Source organism: Jaculus jaculus, chromosome 7, assembly GCF_020740685.1.
Source record: "Jaculus jaculus isolate mJacJac1 chromosome 7, mJacJac1.mat.Y.cur, whole genome shotgun sequence".
In the NCBI taxonomy this organism is placed as follows: Eukaryota; Metazoa; Chordata; class Mammalia; order Rodentia; family Dipodidae; genus Jaculus; species Jaculus jaculus.
In genome coordinates this window covers 88881531-88906746 of record NC_059108.1, presented here as the reverse complement: position 1 = coordinate 88906746, position 25216 = coordinate 88881531, and the positions used below count along the sequence as shown (strand labels likewise).

The 25216-nt window shown below is 36.8% G+C and overlaps 1 protein-coding gene across 9 annotated transcripts in view; it reads right to left on the bottom strand.

Moving 5' to 3' along the window:
* Positions 1 to 25216, bottom strand: part of Mipol1 (mirror-image polydactyly 1) — a 378948-nt gene that overhangs the window by 214123 nt on the left and 139609 nt on the right. For all 9 annotated transcript variants that reach the window (XM_045155139.1, XM_045155144.1, XM_045155143.1 and 6 more), the window contains one exon: positions 13322 to 13451. In XM_045155139.1, coding sequence (XP_045011074.1) covers positions 13322 to 13451 — 130 coding nt within the window. The remainder of the gene's footprint in view (positions 1 to 13321; positions 13452 to 25216) is intronic.

Sequence of the window (25216 nt, the reverse complement as noted above, 5' to 3'; positions counted from 1 at the left end):
TATTGCTATTTTTCAAAGTCACAAATAGTGATTTTTTAAAATAAAACCAATTATGAGGTTGCAAAAAAGATATCAAAAGTCTCAAAGCTTAAAAATACATATGCAAATATACATTAGTGCACATACATTAGGAATTTTTACCTTAACATCCCTTTTCCCATTCTTCCTAATTTGGGATAAAAGCCAAGGTAGAAAGGGGGAGAAAAAAAGTTTTTTTGAATTTAATAAAAGAGAGGGGAGAAGGGAACAAATTGATTCTAAAATGTGTTTAGAAAGGCAAACGAACTAGGATAATCAATGAAATTTTATAACAAAAACGATGAAAGTACTGAAATCCAATGTTATATATAATGATTAGTAATCAAGTTAGTGTGATAATGATGATATGCAAACACACATACACACACACACACACACACACACACACACATATATATATATATGAAAGAACCAAGTCAACAAAATGAGCCACTTGCATGTGACCAACTTATTTTTAACAGAAGTACAAAGAAATTTACTGGAGAAATGATGAGCCTTATAATGGGAGTAAGATAAATGAATGGCAATATATGAATGAACAACAACAACAACAAAAAAAAAAAATATATATATATATATATACATCACACTGCGGCAGTTAGGGGACTGGGATCCCAAAAGTAAAAGCAAGAGATGTCTTTGAGCCTATCCTTTAAGTCTCCACTTTGCTAGAGATCAGAGAAGAATCTGGCTTCACCTTATCTCTTGCCTAAAAGAGTTACATATATCTGGTTTTCTGTAACAACCACAGTCCCTGGACAGAAGCTCCCCTTTCCTATAATTTAAATCTCATTCTGGCATTGTGGTTGGTTAAGCTCAGCTCCAAAACTTGTCATCATGGCTGGCATCTTCTTGATCCAGCCCCTATCCCAGACCAGTCAGCCCTTACTCTGGCACACCCGAGCCTGAAGGTGAAGCCCACCACAATAAGGTTATAAATAGACCCTTACCAGGGGAAAAGCTCTATTGACTGCCTGTTCTTCACTCCTGAACTTCCAGATTCTGGCCAGTTTCCCCTGACTCTACTCCCACATGGGCTCTCTACCCCCTCCTGCCCTCCACATGGCAGAAGCTCCCTGTTCTTTCTTTTCTTTCCTCTCTAAATCCTTTTTTATGTTGCTTCCAAGCCCATCACATGAGCTCTCAGGCCATGTGGGTATACCAATTTTCCTTCCCTACGTTTTATACTTCCCTCAATAAATGTAACAATTTAATAATTATCTTTCTCAGTCTGGTTTGCCAATTCTGTGGTTAAATAACAGGCACAAACTTGGGGTTCAAGGACTCTTTCCCGAACCTTCACACAACCCTATTACAACACCTTCCTTAAAAAAGAACTTAATTCAAAATGGAACACAGATTGTTATAATTTGAAACTGTAATGTCTGCTACACAGAATCATGCTTTCAGTGTTTGTTCCTCAGCTGCTGGCACTGCTTGGGAAGGCTGTGGAATCTTTTGAGGAGCCTTAAGTTAGCTTATGCAGGTCACTAAAGACAGGATTTTAAAGGTTATTCTCTAACCCCTGGTTCTTACACCCTGTTTACTGGTTTGTAGCTGTGATGGTTTGATTCAGTGTCCCCCATAAACTTAGGTGTTCTGAATGCCAGGTTCCCAGCTGATGGAGATTTGGGAATTAACACCTCATGGAGGCAGTGTATTGTTGGGGGCGGGCTTATGGGTGTTATAGCCAGTTTCCCCTTGCCAGTGTTTGGCACACTTACCTGTTGCTATTGTCCACCTTAGGTTGGCCAGGGGTTGATATCTACCCTCTACTCATGCCATCATTCTCCCCTGCCATCGTGGAGCTTCCCCTGGAGCCTGTATGCCAAAATAAACCACTTTTTTCCCCATAAGATGCTCTTGGTTGGGTAACTTCTACCAGCAATGCAACCTGACTGCAACAACAGGAATATGAATACCCTCTGCCAAGTGCTCCCAACCTCCAAGGACTGAGTCATCCTGCTATGCCTTCTTACTATCACTGATAGATTAATACCCTTGAAAAACCATTAGCCAAAATGGTTTTAGTCTTTGCTTAGGTTGTTTACATGAGATATTATGTACACAGAAATACAAAAGTAACTATTACTGAAAACTGGGTTAGAGAAGTAGAATCATTGATGTGGCAAAGCTGACAGTGTGGCTCTAAGGTTTTTGGAATTGGCGGGGGGTGGGGGGAGAATGACATTCTACAGTGACTCTGCAACTCTGCAATGCTATAAGCAGTGTTTCATGGGTAATTCACTAGGAATTCAGAAAACAAGAACTCTGACAGAAATGCAGGGAAAGCTAATCTCAACAGGGAACAATGATTCTTTTGAGAATTTGACTGGAAACTAGGTATGTCACTGTATGACAAAGAATCTATCTAATCTCTGCTTATGTTCTCAAAATTTGAGTTATACTGAATTCTACCCTTACTGCCCTCTTTCTGCTAGTGAGACCCAACTCCTAATTGTTACACAGCCTCCCAAGCTATAACTATCCAGGGAACAATTGCTCAAAACATCATCCTATGGGGGACACTATAGATCTAAACTATAACATCTTACCCCTAGTGCTTAAAGATTGATAGCCTATTACAATGTAAAATTCATTGAGTCTAAGTTCAAGAATTCCCATAGTCTTAAAATTTTCAACAGTGTTCAAAAGTATGTAATAATTACAGAGACTCAAAACATTCTTTTCGCTGTAAGCCACTAAAAGAACAAAGTTACATAATTCCATTATACAGTGGCACAGAATAAACACTACCATTTCAAACAGGTGAGGTAGGGTAAGAAGTTAGCAAGAGAAGACTAGGCAAAAGCAGCATCAAAATCTATTCAAACATAGCCTGAAATTTAGTACACTTGGAGACTTAGTCTCATCATGAGGTGTACTTTGGAGGCTATAGTCTGTCCCCCAGTTCTGGGGCCACCTTTACTTCCTGTTTTTTGCCATTATGTGAAAGCTGCTTAAAAGCCATTCTCATTGCCATGAATTAAGATATCAATCATGCCTTCCCCACTATGACGAACTGAGATTCTATGAAACCATACGCAAAAACAACAACCAAAAAAAAAAAAAAAAAATCCTCCCTTAAGTGGTTTTTATCAGGTATTTTTGTCACAGCAATAAGAAACATAACTCATACATACAATTACATACCAAATACAAAATTTATAAATCCCACAAGAAAAACTTTATATTTAGCAATGAGTAGAATTAACACAAAACAAAATCCATGAAAGAAAAAGAAATGAAACAATAGTTGGGCTTAAATAAAGCTTAAATTTTTTGTTCTGTTAAAGATTCTGTTAAGTGATTCAAAGTGGGGCTAACTTATTTGGTAATCTGCTTGTCTTGTAAGGTTGAAAGCCTGAGTTCAATCTCCAGAAACCACTGTTGGGTGTGATTATAACACCAGCACTGGGGAGGCAGAGAGTGGTGGATCCCCAGGGCTTGCTGGCCAACTAGTCTAATCTAACTGATAAGATCCCAGACAATGAGAAACCCTGTCTCAAAAAAAAGGGTGCAGGAAGAGAAAAGTTGATAACATATCTGATAACATCTGAGGTTGTCCTCTGGTCTCCACATACTTGTAGACAAATGTGTACCCTCACACATGAACCTACCATAAACATATACACTGTAAAAAAGTCAGACTGGAAGAAAATATTTGCTAACTAAAGTTCTAATAAAGAACTTATATCCAGAATATAAATAAACTCTTTTAATCAATCAGAAAGAATTATACTTTAAAAACTGGTATCAAATATTTGAAGACACTGTATCAAAGAAGATTACAAACTGCAAACATGCATACAAGGTGTTCAAGATCAACTGTCTCTAGGGAAATGTAAATTCAAATGTTGACATACCTCTTTTGTAGTGGAAATGATGACACAAAAAGCAAGAAACAGGACTGGAGAGATAACAAAGCAGTTAAAGCACTTGGCTGCAAAGCCTAACAACCTGGGTTCAATTCCCCAGTACCCACATAAAGCCAGATGCACAAGTTGGCACATGTGCCTGGAGTTTGTTACAGTGGTGAAAGGCCCTGATATGCCCATTCTGTTTATCTGCTCCCCCTAATAAAAATAAATAAATGAAATGAAATAAATGATATATATATATATATTTCACACACACACACATACATACATACACATACAAGAAACAACAAAGAAAAAGCAATGATCCCAAATGCTGGCAAGAGTACAGGGCTGGTGAGTATCTCAAATGGACAGGAGATGGAAGACACATCACAAAGACAGATTGGTAGCTGCTTATTAACAAACAGCACTGATGTAGCACATGACTAGGACACGATGCCAGTAGGCTTACTTTATGCAACATTATGCAAACCAACATATCCTTCACACAAATTAACTGATAAATTGTGATACATCCACTCAATAGACTATTAATCAATCAGAAAAAAATCAAGGAATTAATTTCTATATCAACATGAAGGTACTTTGCTGAGTAAAAGAAAGAAGATTGAAAGATTTAAAATTTTCACATATATGACTTTTCAGAAAGAGAAAAATCCAAACATTATGGATAGAAAACAGGTCTGTGGATGCCACAGGTTTAGGGAAGGAATCAGTAGTTACCATGACTTTGACTAGAGGAAGTACTAGGAATACTTAGGTGATATAACTAATTTAGATAAATTTATCAAAATCCACAAAACTTTATAGCAAACAGTGAACCATAATATAGGACACTAGAGAATCAATCATAAGGACAATGAATCCTAAGAAAGCATATTAAAAGGATATAACTAGGGCTAGAGAGATGGCTTAGAAGTTAAGGCACTTGCCTATGAAGCCTAAGGACCAAGGTTCAATTCCACAGTACCCACGAAAGCCAGATGCACAAGGGAGAGTTCATTTGCAGTGGCTACAGGCCCTGGCACATCCATTCTCTCTCTGTGTCTTTCTTTCTCTCCCTTCCTCCCTCCCTCTTTCTCTCCTCTCTCTCTCTCTTAAATAAATACATTTTAAAAGGACATAAACACATTATAAAAATGATATGAGCTCATGTAAAGGGATGTTCAGAGAGGGAAGAAGCCAACCTAAGCAAGTTTGGACAGTCACGTTAAATAATTATACACAGCCCATTCTCACTGGCAATGTCTCTCATGGGGCATAGGTAATGATTCTGAAAGAGTTGTAACATATACCAGAGTTGAAAAATAAGTTAAATGTTGGTATTTGGTGGTAACTAGGATTCCCACTATTGGAAGAAATTAGGAATAACAAAGGAAGAAGGCCAGAATGATAGGGTTATGCTGGATTAGAATTAAGGAACATAATACAGATATAGACATAACATAATATAGATATAGACAGAGATACACAAATAAAATCATGTGCATTTTTGTTAGTACAGACATATATCTCCAACCCTGTCTACAGGATGGGATTAATAGTCACACTGTACAAACTATAGGCACACCTGCCGCCAGATCTTGGTTTCTACCACCAATTTTCAATAAAAGAAATTAGGATTCCTTACATGAGGGTATAGCATCTTGCAAATACTAAAATGCAAGAAAATATTCAAAATTAAAAGGATATGAGTTATCTAGAAAAGCATCCAATGGCCAATACAAGAACAAGAAAAAATTATAGTATAAGACTAAAGTGTCAGTTATTAAATGAATGTCTATAAACCCACATTAACAGAAATGACCAAATCCATACAGAGATAAATGTCATATAATGAAGAATTACAATTAATTTATGTACTTATTCTGTCTTGTGCTATGTTATGTGTGTATATTTCTACTGCAATGACAAATACCTAAAATCACCAACTTCTAAAAAGAAAAGGATTATATTTGACTCAGTTTTGAAGGTCTATAATCTGTTAATTTTCTGCTTTAGGTCTTGAGCACTGAATGGGAGGAGAAAACAGCATGGCAAAACCACTGACTTCTTCACCAGGGCAAGGTGAAACAGAGAGGATACAGCCAGACTCCCATGATGCCCTACAGGAAAATGCCCCACCTACTATCTAAAGATTTCCTAGTAGCCATCAGCACTGGAGGCTCTACCACTGAGGAATAAGGTATTTCTTACATGGACCTTTGCTGAATACTCCAGGTCAAAATTAGAAGAGAAGGGCTGGGGAGATGGCTTAGCGGCCAAGGTACTTGCCTACAGGGCCTAACGACTCAGGTTCAATTTCCCACAACCCAAATATAAAACCAGATGCACAGGGTAGCACATGCATCTGGAGTTCATTTGCAGTAGCTGGAGGTCCTGGAGATCTCTCTCTCTCCTTGTAAGTAAATAAATAAATAAAACTATAAGAGAAGTAAACTCAACAACTTCCCAATATCACCCCCCCTTTAAAAAAAAACATATATTATTTACTTGTAAGCAGAGAGAGAAGACAGGGGAGAATGGTCACATCAGGGCCTCTTGCCACTGCAAACAAACTCCCGATGCATGTGCTCCTTTGTGCATCTGGCTTTATATGGGTACTGGGGAAGTGAACCCAGGCTGTCAGGCTTTGAAAGCAAGTGCCTTTAACTGATGAGCCATTTTTCTAGCCCCATTCTCTCTCTCACTCTCTTTTTGCCACACACAGTACCTTTCAGAAATTGTAGGGGTACCTCAAAAGGATAGCATTTAACTTCTATATGACAGGTATATTACAGAAATAACATGAATAGAAGAGGTAGTGTTTCTGAGGTATGTATACAGCTACATACTTAAATACCTATAAATATTCATATACATGTGCATATAACTATTGTGTAAAAACTGGGGAAAAGGAATGGAAACAACACTAAGAAATTGTTTGATTACATAGACAGACATGTAATCCTATCTTAAAAAGAAAAATAGGGCTGGAGAGATGGCTTAGCGGTTAAGCGCTTGCCTGTGAAGTCTAAGGACCCCAGTTCGAGGCTCGGTTCCCCAGGTCCCACATTAGCCAGATGCATAAGGGGGCGCACGCGTCTGGAGTTCCTTTGCAGAGGCTGGAAGCCCTGGCATGCCCATTCTCTCTCTCTCCCTCTATCTGTCTTTCTCTCTGTGTCTGTCGCTCTCAAATAAATAAATTTTAAAAAAAATTAAAAGAAAAAGAAAAAGAAATGATACCCAAAAATCTGTGTATTTTTAAAGCTATTATAAGACACACCTAACACATGCACAGCATTAGTGAAGACAGCTCAAAGACTTCTCAGTTTTAACTTACAAGCCTCTGAGATGGTATAATGACATTGAGGGAAATATATTATTTATTTATTTACTTACTTACTTACTTAACTACTTATTTTTGGTTGTTTGAGGGTGTGAAGGAATCTGCCTCTGTAGTTCTGGCTGGCCTGGCACTTGTAATCTCTCTGTTTCTGCATCCCAAGCGGTGATAAGTGTCATCACACTTTTGCTATCCTTTCTTGATAGAAGACTCCCCCCTCCTCAGCCTTATAAAAAGTACATTAAGGTTGTTTGGGTTATTTGTTTTCACAGACCTAATATCTTTCTCGATTTTAAGCTATACTTAGCTCAGTAATTCACTGCCAAATGGAGAGTAAGAGAAAGGGAATAGTCAGCTTTGCCATGAACCACACCTTGGCCAGGTGGGCAGAGCTAGTAACACTGGCAGGGAGACACACTGGTGAAGTACATCTGAGATGATATGACAATTAAGACACTTCTGTGGTACTCATCATCAAACCCATGACCCAACTGAAACACGAGAAAAACTTCACAAAAGCCCAAATTGAGACATTATTTACAATATCTGACAGTTTTCATCACAATTGTCAAAATTATTTGGAAGAAGTCACAAGACACAGTGGGCTAAGAAGGTATAACTATAAAATATATATGAAATGTTGACATAAAACATAAAAAGGACTTGGGAAAATATTAGTGAAATCTAAGTAAAGTGAGTAGAGTTTAGTTAACAATTAGGTAACAAAATGTTGAATTTTCTTTTGAAACAAATGTGAAATAATAGTATAAGATGCTAAAAAAAAGAGAAGGAGGTCAGGGGAGATGGCTCATTGAATACAGTATTCACCACTGAAGTGAGAAGACCCAGTACACTGATACTAAAGGCAAAATGGGGGCAGAAACAGGAGAATTTCCCAGAAGTTCATTGTGAACATAGCAAAGAACTACCAGAGCAAAAATCCAGAGAGAGAATTTCTGTCTCAAATGAGGTGGACAGACAAAGACAAACCTGAAGGTTGTCCTCTGGGCTCCACAAGCACACTGTGGCATGCAGGGGCGGCGGGGTGGGAGTGGGTAGAGACAGGACAGCAAACACATGCACAAATAAACAGTAATGAATAAAAACATAAGGAAAACTGGATGATCTTTATATTGTACTTTCTTGGTAGCTCTTCTGAAAATCTAGCAATCTGAAAATAAAAGGCTTAACAATGTCATGTCATGGCCATTTCAATCATGAACTCATAGCAGCTGAGGTTACCTGCACAAGACTTGCACATTATAGGACACATATATAGTCAATATTCCACCATGAATGGGGGAGAGGCCTATAAATTTCCACTCCTTGAGAAGCAAAAGGAAGTTACTTGTTGCTCAAGGGAGGGTAAGTCATCGTCTTTCATGGGCTAGCCATGGAGAGAAGTAGGAGTTAAATGGGATGGGGAGAGAGAGAAAAGTGCTAATAGGAGTATATATATTATGAAAATGCAATACAAAAATATACACATGGTATATGTATGTGTATATATAAGACTGTCGAACAACTTTTTCAAATAATAAAAAAATGGCAGGCTGGAGAGATGGCTTAGTGGTTAAGGTGCTTGCCTGCAAAGCCAAAGGACCTCGGTTTGATTCTCTAGTACACACGTAAGCCAGATGCAAAGGTGGCCCATGCAGCTGGACAGTTTGTTGGAAGCTCTGGTGCACCCCATTTTGGAAGCCCTGATGAGCCCCATTCCCTCTTTCTCTCTGTCTCTTGCTCGCTCACTCACTCTGCCTCTTTCCCTCTCTCAAATAAATAAAAATAAAATATTTTTTAAAAATGGGAGGCAGAGGCAGGAGGATTGCCGTGAATTCAACACCACCCTGAGACTACATAGTGAATTTCAGGTCAGCCTGAGCTAGAGTGAGACCCTACGATGAAAAATAAAAAAAAAAAAAAAAAAAAAAAGGTAGTCCAAGTAAAAAAGATGGCACAGAGCTTATTTTTATTTCATCCTATATCCACATGTACAAAAAATAAAAATTAGCCAAGGAATAAAGGAAGAAGGATATCACATACTAATTTTTATAGTAGGAAAAGGATGGAAAGCAAAAAGATGATAATTTTGGCCAGGTTCATTCAGCTTTTATTTTTGCTGCATATTGGGAAAAGATCATGGGCCAATAAAGTCATGTGAGCACTTCACTAATGTTACACAGGTTGGAAATAGTCTCAGAATGAGTTCAGAAGGTAGCCCAGAAAATAAATACTCAAGAAAGTCCTTGCTGAACAGAAGCATGTACTATTCCAAAATCCTTGGAGAAGGTAAAAGTATCATCATGGCTGGCCAATATTTTTTTAAACAAAATAGTTAAACATAGGTCCAAAAGAATTATCCCATGGACTTGGTATATACACAAAAGAAAACATGAATCATTAGAACATAACTTCAAAGTCCCACAAAGGACAAAACTTCAACTAAAAGGGGCATAGAGGGCTGGAAAGATGGCTTAGTAGTTAAGGCGCTTGCTTGCAAAACAAAAGGACTCAGGTTTGATTCCCCAGGGACCATGTTAACCTGATGCACAAGGTGGTACATGTGTCTAGAGTTCATTTGCAGTGACTGGAGGCCCTGGCATGCCCATTATCTCTGTCTCTCTCAAATAAATAACTAAATAAAAATTAAAATAGGTAAACAAATGGGGTAGAGAGTGTCAGGGATGTCTTCAGACCTTCTATCTCCAATCTAATGTCCATAGGTTATACAGAAAGGTCACGAAACAGTAAAAGAAAATAGCCAAGAAACTGCAGCTATGAGAAGGCAAATAGGTCTCAAATAAGATGATATGTTTATCAACAAATATTCACACATCTTCAATCTTAAATCAGAACAGAGATACACTCTTAACAGAATCATTCATTTAAAAAATTATATTGCAGGCTGGAGAGATGGCTTATTGGTTAAGATGCTGCTGGAAAATCTAAGGACCCAAGTATGATTTGCCAGTACTCTCATAAGCTAGATTCACAATGTGGCACATGCACCTGGAGTTCTTTTGCAGTTGTTGGAAGCACTAGAACACCCATTCTCTTTCTCTCCCTCTCTAATTGCCTCTTCCTCGCTCTCTCTTCTTCCATTTCTCAAATAAATAAGTAAATAAATAAAATATTTTTTAAATGATATTGTAATTACAAATGATACCACAAGTACAACACAAAACATATCACAGAAAAGAAAGAATATCCTAATTAAAAATAAAAACTTAATGTAATCCAATCTGTTATGGTCTTTTACTTCCAAAGTATACACTGTAATTGAACTGCCATTGTATTTGCTTCCTAGGAAAGCTATAAGGCCACGACAGCCCAACTTTCATTAGGTTTGATGCCATTACAAAAGTGAGTTCAGTCTGTTATTGCCTTGCTGCCTTCCAACATGTAATGTTGCATGGAAGCCCTCTCCAGAGGCTGATACTTGGGTTTTATACTTCCAGCCTGTAGAACAGAAACTAATATAATTCAGGTCATTATAAATTACCCATTCCCAGCAATTCTGTGACAGCAGTTCTAAAAGGCTAACACACAAAGAAATGGAGCAATACACATTATAGGGGATTATAAAAAGAATTCAATTTAAAAAAATTCAAAGATACTAAAAAATTGTAAAATGAAAAGGGAAAAACATTTTAAAGTGAAGTTCAGTTACAATAAAGACCTCAGGAATAAAAATGCTACGATCAGGGCTGGAGGGATGGCATAGTGGTTAAGTAGCTTGCCTGTAAAGCCTAAGGACCCAGGTTCAATTCTCCAGGTCCCAAGTAAGCCAGATGGAAATGGTGGTGCATGCATCTGAAGCTTGTTTGCAATGGCTGAGGCCCTGGCACATCTATTCTCTCTCTCTCTCTCTCTCCCTCTCTCCATATGTGTGTGTGTGAAATTAATAAATAAGAATAATAAAACAAGTAATTTAAAAAACACTATGATCAAAGTTTTGATAAGGATTATTCAGTCCTTTTAAATATAAAATTACAGGGCTGGAGAGATGGCTTAGCAGTTAAGGTGCATGCCTGCGAAGCCTAAGGACCCAGGTTTGATTCTCCAAGTCCCACGTAAGCTAGATGCACATGGTGGCACATGCATCTGGAGTTCATCTGCAGTGGCTAGAAGCCCTGGTGTGCCCATTCTCGCTCCTTCCCTCCCTCCCTCCCTCCCTCCCTTTAATAAGTAAATAAAGACATATAAAATTACAATTGAACAATGGGGCAATTTGCCTTCAGAAAATAATATAACTTTTAAAATACTTTAAAATTAATATTTAATAAAGAAAAATGGTTTTAATTGTTCATATCGTTACTTCATACCCTCGAGTCACACAATAATGTTTAATTAGAACACAGCATAATAGCTGTGCATGGTGGCGCACACCCTTAATCCCAGAACTCAGGAGGCAGTGGTAGGAGGATCGCCATGAGTTCAAGGACACCCTGAGACTATGTAGTGAATTCCAGGGCAGCCTCGGTTAGAGCGAAATCCTACCTTGGGGAAAAAAAAAAAAAAAAGCACACACAAAAAAAACTGATTTAACACCTTGATATTTTTTCCAATAATTAGGAGAATCATTAAGAAATTAATATTTCTTCTTAAATTTTTAATTATTTTAAAAGAATGGGGTATAATTATGACATTTCCATACATTTAACCGATCATATTCACATCTTTAGCTTTTTACCTCTCTTCCTGTTTCCTCTTATCTCCCCCCACATTTCCACTTTCACATGTGCAACAGTTCTCCTTTTAATTTCATGTTCCTTCCTAACCTCCAGGGAGTTAATTTCAAATTGAGAGAAAACATTCCAAAGTTCAACATTTTCCTAAGTTTCATTTCAACTGATTATTACTCTTAAATTCAAGTAACACATATTTAAAACTTGCTGTGAGCTAGATATATTTTGATATTTAGGTCAATTAGTCCTAACAACTTGAAAAAGATAGGTGCTATTTTATTCATTGAATGGATCAATAATTGAGTCTCAAAGAAATCTGAGGAAGCTAAGGAAGCTAGGGAGGGTGGGGGTTAGAAGGACTATGGATAACAAATACAAAGACAGTTATATAGAATAAATTCTAGTGCTTTACAGCACAGCAAAGTAGTTGTAGTTCACAATAATGTGTTGCATACTTTATGAAGAACTAGAGTTCTAAGAATAATTTGAAGGCTCCAAAGCACATTATAATGAATTACATGACTCTTCCCTCTTTAAATATGAGGAGACAATTACTTCACAATTATTATGTGACTATTAAAAGGGAACCTACCTTAACAATGGGCAAAGAACACATGCACATTATTAAACCTTAGAGTACATGCTGTCTAACTTTACAGTTAACACTGCTAAAAGCATTTCCTTGGACTAGTGGTATCCATACATTCGGGGAGAATCTCAGGTCCCACCACAAAACTTATTAAACAAAAGTCTGCAGTATGAAGAACTTCCAAGAAGTTACAATTTGAGAATTACTTATTTCTAGGACATTGTTTTACTCAGTGTGTTCCACTGTTGACTTTGATTCCAATATAAACTCTTACTCAACCCCATTCCAAGTGTCACTAACATGTATTAGCCAACACTGAAAGAAATCAAAACTGGTCCACAGGAACAGAGAAAATGAACAGAATATAATGAAAGAACTCAGACCTGAAATAAATCAAGAATGTGATACTGTCACCCTGAGCCAGAGTGAGACCCTACCTCGAAAAACCAAAAAAAAAAAAAAAAAAAGAATGTGATACTAAGGTGGAGAGGAGATAAGAAAAAAGGAATTACAAGGGAAGGAAGGGTAACTACACTGACAACAAAACTATACAGAAAGTAAGTTGTAGAGATAATGTTTAATTCCGTTTTACTTTTAAGATCTTCATTATTACTCCTGACAGGAAAACTACCATGTCAAAGTTTTTTTTTTCTTATTTTAAGTAAAAACATCATGGGGACATAAGATGTCCTAATATAACAATAAGAATTAGTAACATTTTTAAATATGCAACAGCCACAGGAAGCCAAGCATTTTATAAACGTGCCCAAATAATATATGATTTTAAATGTATACATACACATTTAGAGACATTTCCATATGTTTGGCTCTTGCAATTGCATCATCTCTCTCCCTGATGGCTAATTGCAGTCTACACATAATAGCTGCATCACGTTCCCGCTGCGCGAAGTACACTTCTTCAACCAGAGCTACCAAAACAAAAAAACCATAAGCAAGGAAAATAAAGGATCAATGCATATATTCAGCCAAAAAGCAAAATTAATTAATTATTTTAAGGAGAGCCATTCTATTCAATTAAAGTAGCATCAATTAATTGCTTGAGTAAGCTTGTTAGCAATTGGAAATAAAGATAAAATTTCACACACACAAAAGGGAAAAAATTTAAAAGGTCTAACAATAAGCAACAGTGTGAAAAAGAAATAAACATTGTAGCCATATAAGAAAAATCTAACCGTATTTACTAAAGTTTGATTTGCACCTAACTTGTGTCATATACATATATATCACCTTTGGTATGTAGTATGAAGAATTCATGCACGAGGTGGAGCAAGCATCTGGACTTCGTTTGCAGTGGTTGGAGTCCCTGGTGTGACCATTCTCTCTCTTCTTCCCTACCTAACCCTCCCCCCCCCCCCCGCATCTTTCTCTCTGTGTCTGGCTATTGCTCTCAAATAAGTAATAAAAATAAAGACAAAAAATTTTAAAAAATGAAAATAAATCAAACGTCTGTCAATATAGCAAAATCAAATAACTTCAGAATGGAAATCTCCCTGACATAAAAAGGAATTAACCATGAGTAAGCAGATAAACTTACAAAATAAAATGTTGAAATAAAAAGTTATAAACTAAAACAACTCTACCTACTATTTATGTATATACACAACTAGTAAAAATAATGTGCATAGAAATGATTGACACCAAATTTAGGATATTTCAATCAAGAGCATACTAACTTAGCATTCATTGCATACTAACAGAGCACATACCACTGTAACATGTTATAGTACAAATGGCATTACATAACACTGTTATGAGAAGCTCTGGCATTATCTGATATTACCCTTTTTTAACACAATTTCTTGGGACCCAACACCTTTTAAAACATATTATTAAAACGTTAAGCCGGGAGTGGTGGCGCACGCCTTTAATCCCAGCACTTCGGAGGCAGAGGTAGGAGGATCACCATGAGTTCGAGGCCAGCCTGAGACTCCACAGTGAATTCCAGGTAAACCTGGGCTAGAGTGAGACCCTACCTTGAAAAACCAAAAAAAAAAAAAAAAAAAAAAAAGGCACATGCAGTTCAATGGGAGAAAGAGATACCACCAGTGAAGATACTCAATAGTGGATGCTACAAGCCTTATATTTGGCCAGCCAGGCCAAATGAGCCAATGGGTGCAATAGTGGCACATCTGTCATGGTGGAAACCAACTGCCCTCCAACTGGACTGGAGGCCTGCTCCAAGGGTTGTCATGAGCCCTAGGGGTGTAACATCTGCAGATGTCTGGATAAGTGCATATACTATGCTTATCAAACTGCCCAGTAAGCACTTCTCTTAATATTCATACCCTTATATTAATGCTACTCTCACTTTGGGTAAAGAATCTTCTTTTTTCAGATGGCAGTGACCTTTGGATGACTCAGAAGGTATCATGGTGCCGGAAAGAAGTGACTAGAGTACCAAGTAATATCTCGATCACACCTTCCAAGGCTCAGGGTCTAATGGGGAAGAGGTGGCGGAAAGAATGTAAAAGCCAAAGGAAGGGTAGGACTCCTTACAATGTGCTCCCTCCAGACATAAAATGGCCTCGATATTCATGACCTCCTAGTGCCTGACACTACCTACACAAGACCATCAAAAGAAGAGGGAAAGATCACGACAACAAAATAAAAGAGACTTATTGAGATGGGGAGGGGATATGATGGAGAATGGAATTTCAAAGGGGAAAAGTGGGGGAGGGAGGGCATTACCATGGGATATTTTTGATAATCATAGAAAATGTTTTTAAAAAAATTGAGAAAAAATAAGATTAAAAAAAAAACATTAGGCAACAATAAAGGGCTGGGGATGTAGCTAAGTTCACAGAGTGCTTGCCTAACAAGCATGACCCCAAGTCCCCAGCACCAAAGAAACCAGATATAGTGGCAAACAGCTATAATCTCAACAGTTAGGAAATAGTCATAGAAGGATGAAGAGTTTAAGATCGAGCTGGAGAGAAGAGTTAGCAATTAAGGCACTTGCTTGCAAAGCCAAAGGACCTAGGTTTGATTCTCCAGGACCCACATAAGCCAGATACACAAGGTGGCAACATGCATCTGGAATTTGTTTGCAGTGGCTGGATGCCCTGGCATGCCCATTCTCTCCCCCTCCCTCCCTCCCTCCCTTCCTCCCTCCCTCCCTCTTTCTGTCTCTCAAACAAATAAAAATAAAATATTTTTTTAAAAGAGTTCAAGGTCAGTCTTATTTCTACAGAGTCTGAGGCTAGATGGTATACATGGTGATTGATCATATGTCAAAAACAAAGACAGAGGTATAAATCTAACATGCTACAGGAAAACAACAGCAAAACAACTTCAGAAAAATGAGACTTAAGCATAAGAAATAAATCCAGGGCTGGAGGGAAGGCTTAGTGGTTAAGTCGTTTGCCTGCAAAGCCAAAGGACCCATGTTCAATTCCCCAGGACCCATGTTAGCCAGATGCACAAGGAGGTGCATGCATCTGGAGTTTGTCTGCAGTGGCTGGAGGTGCTGGCATGCTCATTCTTATGACTTCCTCTTTCTCTGTCAAATGAACAAATAAATAAATAAACACATCCATTCATTCAGTCCCTGAATATTTATCCAACTTCTCTGTCTGTCATTCATCTTCTATAAGGTCTACGAATATTGTAGCCTAAGAAGTCCTCAGCATTCAGCAGTGTACTTTATATATAGGAAGATGGGCACTAAAGTGAAAAATAGGAAGAAGATTAGATTACATAGACAGATGAAAGGTGATAAATGATAGACAAATTAAATGATTTAGATGATAGGTAGTTAGGTAGATAGATGACAGATTAAATGATAAATGATAAGGAGATAGACAGATGGATGATGGGACAGTAGAAACAGGTAGTAATAAAGGCTTTAAGACAAAAGACTGTATGAGAAAACAAAGAATAATATGACAGACTGGGAATAAAATAAACTATTTTTGAGAGGGTAATTAGGAAAGACCTCTTAAAATCGGAAACACTTCAAAGTACTCAAAGAAAGGAAGGTATAGTACAGAAGAAGACACACAAAAGCTCTATCTCTATCTACCTAGTATGGATGGTTGAGATAGACAAAATACACAGGAGAATTAAAAGTTCAAAGCCTTAGACAATTTGAGGAACAACAGAAGGACAGTATAACTAGAGTACAGTAAGCAAGAATGAGAGTTGTATGAAATCATACTGGGCCTTGCAAGCTAAATTAAAGACTTTAGATATTGCATAAGCATGATAGAAGCTCTTGAAATAATCTGAACATGGAAATGAAGCAAAAATTTTATGTTTGAAAAAGAATATTCTAGTATGAAGGTGAGAAAATAGTTGGGCAAGAGTGAAAATAAAAAGTCTATAGAAGTTATATAAATAAAAATTCACTTCAACAACTCTCACAAATTATGTATTCTCTGAAACTTTTAAGCATATAGAAATAAATACACATGTCAACCTAGAATTTATGTATTATACTAGAGGACTTCTACACTAGTAACAATTTGTCCAGTACTATGTTTTAGGAGAAAACTCCCCATGGTAAAAGTTCTGCATGTAAAATATGAGATTTTGATTGTACTATTATTTAATCTAATATTAGATTCCTATAATAATCTGGGTGAAAAATAATAAAATCCTTAAGGGAGATAAAAAGGATAGAAATAGAAAAGAATGAAACTAAATGGGCTAGCCCTAACAAAAGTGTAAGATAACAGGACCTAAGTGTCAAACATAGACAGAAATTCAGAAAGGAACACCTAAATGAAACAGCCAAATTGAGTACATTATCCCTCAAACTATCAACAGTATAGTCTTCATGAAGTTTAGAGATAAATTACTCTTCACTATTACCATAATAATTCAGGGGTGGGGGGAAGGATTAACTGGCATTTGAGGAAAAGCAGATCTTTAGTCCAGTGACAATATTTATTTATTTATTTGTTTGTTTGTTTATTTATTTATTTATTTATGGGGAGGAAGAAGCCGATAGAGAATGGGTTACAAAGGCCTCCAGCCACTGCAAACAAACTCCAGACACATGTAACACCCTGTGCATCTGGCTTACATGGGTCCTGGGGAATCAAACCTGGGTCATTTGGCTTTATAGACAAATGCCTAAACTGCTAAGCCATCTCTCCATCCCAAAAGTCCAGCTCTAGTTCTGGGTTATATGGACTAAATATCTGCTATACTTTCTTCTAACAAACACAATTATAAAACATAGACTCATGGCAAAGCTATTTAACCAAGAATGGTACTAGAATTCAAATAACTTGTATACACATAAATTCACCATTATACTTTCCTTGGAAAGGAGCATTATGAAACATGAACAATTTGCAAAAATATCATGTTGTGGTTAGAGACAATGCCAAGAGCTCAGAAACCCCAAAGAGGGAATTATTATATACATACATGTGTGTGTGTGTGTGTGTGTGTGTGTGTGTGTGTGTGTGTGTGTAGAGAGAGAGCCAGTGCACGTGCACGAGCGAGGGAGGGAGGGAGGGAGAGGTGTTATGTGTGATGTATACACGTATGTGACAGTTGCCACCCAGACAAGTTATAGACTTGCATGACCACACCCAACATTTTATATAAGTCCTGGGGAATGGAACTCAGGTCTTGCCCCCCACCCCATGCTTAAGTTGAGAGCACTAAGGATGGAATCTTGATGTTCTCTTTTCTCTATTTTGAATTATTCAGACCCCCAGATACCTCACAATGAAATCAGTGGGTCAGGTCAAAGCACAGGACTAAAAATATATGGTACAAGAGCTTAACTTTCTTCTCCACTTGATGGCTCTAAAGACAATAATATATAGCTTTTCTTTCTGTCCTCCTGCTCCTATGAAACAATAATAAAGATTAGATGTTTATGCCTAGCATAAAAAAGTGACCTAAAAAATCCAAAAAGAAAGATATATAAGAGGAAGGACCAAAGAAAAGCAACATCATAGATGTTGTTTATGAGCCTGCCCCATATATGCATGATATGATTTATATCAAGATTCTAAAAATCTTATGAGTTGGCTAATGAAAAACAGCAACAAAAGCACTCCATCCCGGGTTCCAGACTTACTGTTAGCTCAGAACACAAAGGACAAATCTGACTGACATTGGAGCCACAACTACAAGTGAGTGGCCTAATACTAACCAACAGCTAAACCAGCAATGTGATGTAAATAAAGCCAAAGACCTTTAAAGGTAAGGTGGAAAAACTCAATGGTAAATTAAAAATTACTTGAAAAAAATCCATAAATTACACAAAAATCTCAACATACATGAGAAGTTAAAAGCACTGACAAATTCTTTAAATGGAATGAGAAAAGCATCAAGCAGTGAAGAAAAAGGAAACAGGGGCTATAAGTATAGTGCAGTGGTAGACTGCAAGTTTAGCATAAACGAGGTGGATTCAATCCTCAGTCTACTTGTACTCTTAAAAAATAAAAACAGGGCTGGAGGGATGGCTTAGCAGTCAAGGCATTTGGTTACAAAGCCAAAGGACCCAGGTTCGATTCCCCAGGACACAGGTTAGCCAGATATACAAGGGGCGCACACATCTGGAGTTCATTTGCAGTGGCTGGAGGCCCTGGAGTGCCCATTCTCTCTCTCTCTCTCTCTTTTTCTCTGTCAAATGAATAAATGAACTGAAAAATAAATAAAAACAGAAAAAGGAGCCAGGCGTGGTGGCCTTTAATTCCTGTACTCAGGAGGCAGAGGTAGGAGGATTGTCATGAGTTCAAGACTACCCTAAGACTATATATTAAGTTCCAGGTCAGCCTGAGTTACAGTGAGACCCTACATCAGGGAAAAAAAAAATGAGTAAAAAACAACCAAATGCAATCTGGAGATAGCTAAGTCAGTAATATGCTTGTATTGTAAGTGTGAGGGCCTGAGTATGATACCCAGTTTGAGGGGCATAGTAGTGTGTACTGCAAATACAATGTTGAAAGAGAGACAGGCATTGCCTTAGAACTCAATAGCCACTGGTCTAGCCTGACTGGTGAGATTCAGGTCAATAGGAACAATAATAAGACCAATCCCAAAGAGGTAGACAACATGTACCAGGAATGACACATGATTGCTCTCTCTGCTCCACATGCATATGCACACTCGTTTATGCTCATCCACACATGCATTCACACACACACACATATACACAAGCATACATGTACACACAAAAAACCAAGTATAAATTTTACACTTAAGAAATAAAACAACCAAATTAAAAGGCTTACCTGATTGCCTAACTAGAAAATATTTAAAAGGTCAGTGAAAATAGAAAATGTCAGTGAAATTGAAGATAAATCAGTAAAAAGTATTTGATCAGAACCACAGAAAGAAAAGACTGAAAAAAAATGAACAGTCCTAGAGCCTTGGTTTATTTGTTTCTTGAGATAAGGTCTTTCTATAACAACCCAAGCTGGCTTTGAACTCAAAACTCTCCTGAATACACCAACACAGACAACTCTCATGTGATCACATCTTTATAAAGTGACATTCAATCCAAGTTGTGTTTCACTTTTCATACAATAGCACCTGAGAAAAGGAGTAAGGCTAAAAATTAACAAGTCACTCATCTCTATGCTTAATGGTAAAAATGCCTTCTATGGAAGACTTACCTGGTTCTGTATTATCAAGAAAAACTAGCCTTACAATTCAAAACCCCACCATATACAAGTGTGTTTCAAGAAGAGCACCATTTAGGTGTCTGATAATGAAATTTCAAAATGCTCAAGACACATATATCCCACAAATACAATATTCATTTATGATTTATAAATAAGAATGTTAGGCTGGGGAGATGGTTTAGCAGTAATAGGTGCTTGATTACAAAGCCTGCCAGCCAGGGTTTAATTCCCCAGCCCTCCCCCCTCCAAACACATACAGCTGGACAGGCATTTGTTTGCAGCAGCAAGAGACCTCTCCACACACATTAATTAATTAACTTAAAAAATAATTGCTTTTCAGAATTAAGGTATTCCTGAATAGGAATTTTAAACATCTATTAATTTTTTACATGTGAAATTTTTTGGTTATGAAAACCTCAATTCTTTCTATAATTTTATACTTTTAAAGGATCAATTTGCAACTCTCAAAGATTTTTAGTAAAGAAAACTTAATTGTAAACACTGAGCTTTTCCAAGGTAGGTGACTATTACAAAGTTCACTAGAAAATCAATATAGCATTTTAGATGGAATTTGCTCATTAAACACCCACAGCTCTAATGCAAATTATGATGGAATGAATAAAGCAAATACGCATGCTTCTTCCTTTTTATTAAATGTAAAATCTACTGTTAATTGCATCTCGTATGTCATACAAACTTTTCTCCTTAACTATTAAATAGAAGCTTTAACAAAAGTCATTAGAGATTCTCTTTCTTTGACTTGAATAAATTTCAATATTTGTTCAGTAAAGGTTCACAGCAGTTAAATTACATTAACAAATATTATTAGCTACTATGTAAGCCAACCAAGTAAAATACTTATATTGTAGGTAAAACAAATCATTGGGTGTTTACAATAATATTTGGATATCTCCATTTTTAAACATGGTTATCAAATATCCTGTAATTCTTAGTCAAATGAGAAAGATTCAGAGAGGATCACCCTCACTCCACCACTACCAAATACTCAAATTTGTTTAGTAAGCTAATTGTTTTCTAATATGGGCAAGAATAAATATGAAGAAGCTGAACCATACTAAGCATGAGTTTATTGAGTCACGACAGAGTACATATTTTCTTAGTAGAACCCAAGTCTATTGACAAACCCATAATCTACAGTTTTCAAACTACTTTTAAAATACAGTAGGAATTAGACAGTATATTGAAAAACATTCTCGTTTAAACTGGATCACGATTCTCTAAATAATGTAATTTGGAGGACAAATATATCTCAGCACAAGAATCTATTACCATCCTCATGGCAGTTATATAAATATAAAATCTAAATTAAAGAGAGGGAAGAAATCATTAAGATTTTAAACATTAAATAATGTTACTGAATACAATTAATATCTTCATTCAAAGTAACAGTAGTATAAATAATAGTTAAGTAAAAGACTAGCCTTTATGAACAATCTCAAATTCTATAATATCTATTATTACAGTTTTACATAATAGCTAACCACTTATGGGAGATTTATGATAATGTAAAACTGATTCCTTGTAAATGTTTAATTAGTGTTTCATGAGAAGACAACATGGATATTCCTAACCATGAACATTACATCTCTTAATATGCTTTAAGATTATAATTTATCTTTCTTTGCATAATTTATTGAACAATTTTAAACAGATGGAAAATGCCCAGGCCAAAAGTAAAATTGGTTTTGATTTTTCAACACTTCATACAGTTAATTTCTTGTTTTGTTTTGTTTTGTTTTTTGAGGTAGGGTTTCACTCAGGTCCAGGCTGACCTGGAATTCACTATGTACTCTCAGGGTGGCCTTGAACTCATGGCGATCCTCCTACCTCTGCCTCCCGAGTGCTGGGATTAAAGGCGTGCACCACCATGCCCAGCCATACAGTTAATTTTTAAACCACATTTTGCAGTAGGAAAAAAATAAAGGCTCACTATAAAAATGAAGACAGAAATAGATTTTTGTATAATGTATATAACAAAAACAGACTGTGTTTCTACATTTCCAATGTTTGTCAAAATATGTAAAACAGTGTATCACAGTTGATCATTTAGGCTTTATTTAACTGAAATGCTTCCAAGATTTCTAATATTGCATGTGCACTATGTCCAAGTATCCACCACATACAAGTCTGTAATGAACATCTTTGAACATGAATCATTATACACTTTTATAACTACAGAAACTTCTTAGCATTGTCTAAAAACTTTAAAACTCAGCTCAGGGCTGGCAAGATACTGCAGTGATTAAAGGAACTAGGTTGCAATGCCTGACAGGTCAGGTTTACTTCCCTAGCATCCTTTTAAGCGACACACACAAAATGGAACATGTATCTGGAGTTCATCTGCAGCAACAGGAACTTCTGGCATGCCCATCCTCTCCTCTCTCATAAATTAAAAAAAAAAAAAAAACTTAAAAAATAAACTCAGTATATAAAAATCATAATATATGCTGTCAAAAAGCAGCATTACTAATTAGAAAATACCAATTAGAAATTATATAAGAAAACTATAAAACATGAAATTTTTATTATATCAAATACATATGTTTACATAAATAACTCAGAAAATATAGAAATATTTTAAAAATATTCTTCATTAACATTCAAAGATTTAATATATTATTAGATTTATACCTACACTCAACATGGATGAGATGTTTATTCTTAAGAATTAATTTCAGGGGCTTTAACCCCTGCCGCCTCCCCATGGGCAGAAGTTCTTCATACTTTTTCTTCTTTCTTTCTTTAATCTAATAAAGCCTCTCTACACTTAAAAAAAGAGAGAGAATTTAAAAAGCTGGGTGTGGTGACGCACGACTTTAATCCCAGCACTCGGGAGGCAGGAGTAGGAAGGAGGATTGCCGTGAGTTTGAGGCCACCCTGAGACTCCATAGTGAACTCCAGGTCAGCCTGGGCTGGAGTGAGACCCTACCTTGAAAAAAACAAAACAACAAAAAAAAATTGAAATCAATATTAGTAATCTTTGGCTTTTTTTTTTTGGGGGGGGGTCCGAGGTCGGGTCTCACTCCAGCCCAGGCTGACCTGGAATTCACTATGGAGTCTCAGGGTAGCCTCGAACTCACAGTGATATTCCTACCTCTTCTTCCCAAGTGCTGGGATTAAAGGTGTGCACCACCATGCCCGGCTAATCTTTGGCTTTTTAAAAAATATATTTTAACAAGTAATTTACCTGCTTACTACAAAGAATATAATAAATTTCAATAAAGTCAATAAAACACTATAATTTTTTAAACACTTCCTAACACTATTTTCTCTTTAGAATATTTATTAAGCAGACAAAAATGTTAAGGTCATTCTGAATCATTTTCTTTGATATTTTTAATTTCAAATACACTAATTCCATATATTCTCAAATACTTTATATCATGCTTACTTCCAGCATGCCATATCTAATGTTTGTTGATTTTTTTTCTTTTTGTTATTCAAGGTAGGGTCTTGACCTACAATTCACTATGTCATCTCAGGATGGCCTCAAACTCACAGCAATCCACCACACCCAGCTCAACTTTTATTTATGCAAAAGAAATGAAGGAAAGTAGAGGGAAAGGGAGGAAAAGACCTTTGCCAGGCATAGTATAAAATGGACATTTGGCCTGGCACCTACCAAAATTCATCCTAATTCATATCTATGGAATTCTGTAGCAAAGATAGTAACATAATCAACAGTTTGCCAGCATTGCTACTCATTACAGAAAGGAGTCTTTTTGTTTCATCTGACATTACTGGCTACATTCTTGAAATGTTATTTCCTTACAAATTAAAAATCAACCTGTAAAAAATAATATACAAGTAATGTTCCACTACTCTTTAATACTGTTCAGGCAGCCATGTGTTAGATGAAAGCCTATTTACATTTAATCAATGTACAAATAAAACTCTTTTCCTCCCACGTATTCTTGCACTTCTTAAACTTTAGGTGGCAACTATAAGCTGAGATATGGTAGCTGTGGAATGCTCTCCTCTGGGCTTGGCATGCTTGTTGTGGTCTTGGAAATCAGAGCAGTTCTGATTTCTCATATAAGACGTTCAAAAGACTGGGTCCACTCCTCTCTCTTGGAGGGGATAGATGGCTTAGGAAACAGCTAGGGTGCTTCACAAGGTAGCATATCACACTCAAGAGGCCCTATCCCTCCCTGAGAGTACTTAATAGGTTGATGACTGCAGGGGAGGAAATGGGTTTTTCTTCTGTGATGTAGCAACCTATAAATTGCCCATGTTCCTTTGAGTAACCCCAATTAAACTCACTGGTCTTCCCAGCTACAATAAGGAGGATCAGCTCTTTGGTCTGCTGGTGATACCCTATCTGGGTGAACAGGCATTTGTTCACACAGCCCTAAGAAAATCTAACTCAACTGAAGTATAATTAAAAAAAAAAACTTTCTATAAGAGAAAAACATAAATATTTTTAAATTATTATTTTTTATTAATTAGCTTTGTACTCAGCAAACACAGTCAATTTGGTACCATTATTAGGCTCATCTATTACCTACCCCTCCCCTTGGCCCCTCCTTGTTGAGGTATATGGGTCATGCATTCTGGAGTCAGCCCACAGTTATGGGTAGGATAAATGTGTGCATATCATGACCCAACATGTGGTTCTGACATTCTTTGCACCCCCTCTTCAGCAAAATTTCCCTGAGCCATGTTGTGTTCATTTTGGTCTGCTTCAGTGATAAATATTTGTTTTAATGATACATATTATTTTTCCATGTGACTTAGATGAAATGTTTTGATATGTTATAATACACATTGCTAGGTTGCCTATCTATAGCTCTAATATTTACATCAACAGTTAATGGCAACAGAAAAACTCAAGCTGTATATTTCCAGGATGTTATGTTCTAAAAAATCAGCTAAGGGGTCTGGAGAAATGTCTTGGCGGTTAAGGCACTTGCCTACAAAGCCTAGGGACCCAGGTTCAATTCCCCAATACCCATGTAAACAAGATGCACAAGGTAACACATGTGTCTGAGTTCTTTTGCAATGGCTAGAGGCCCAGGTGTGTCCATTTTCTCTATTTGGTGAGCACTCTCTCTCAAATA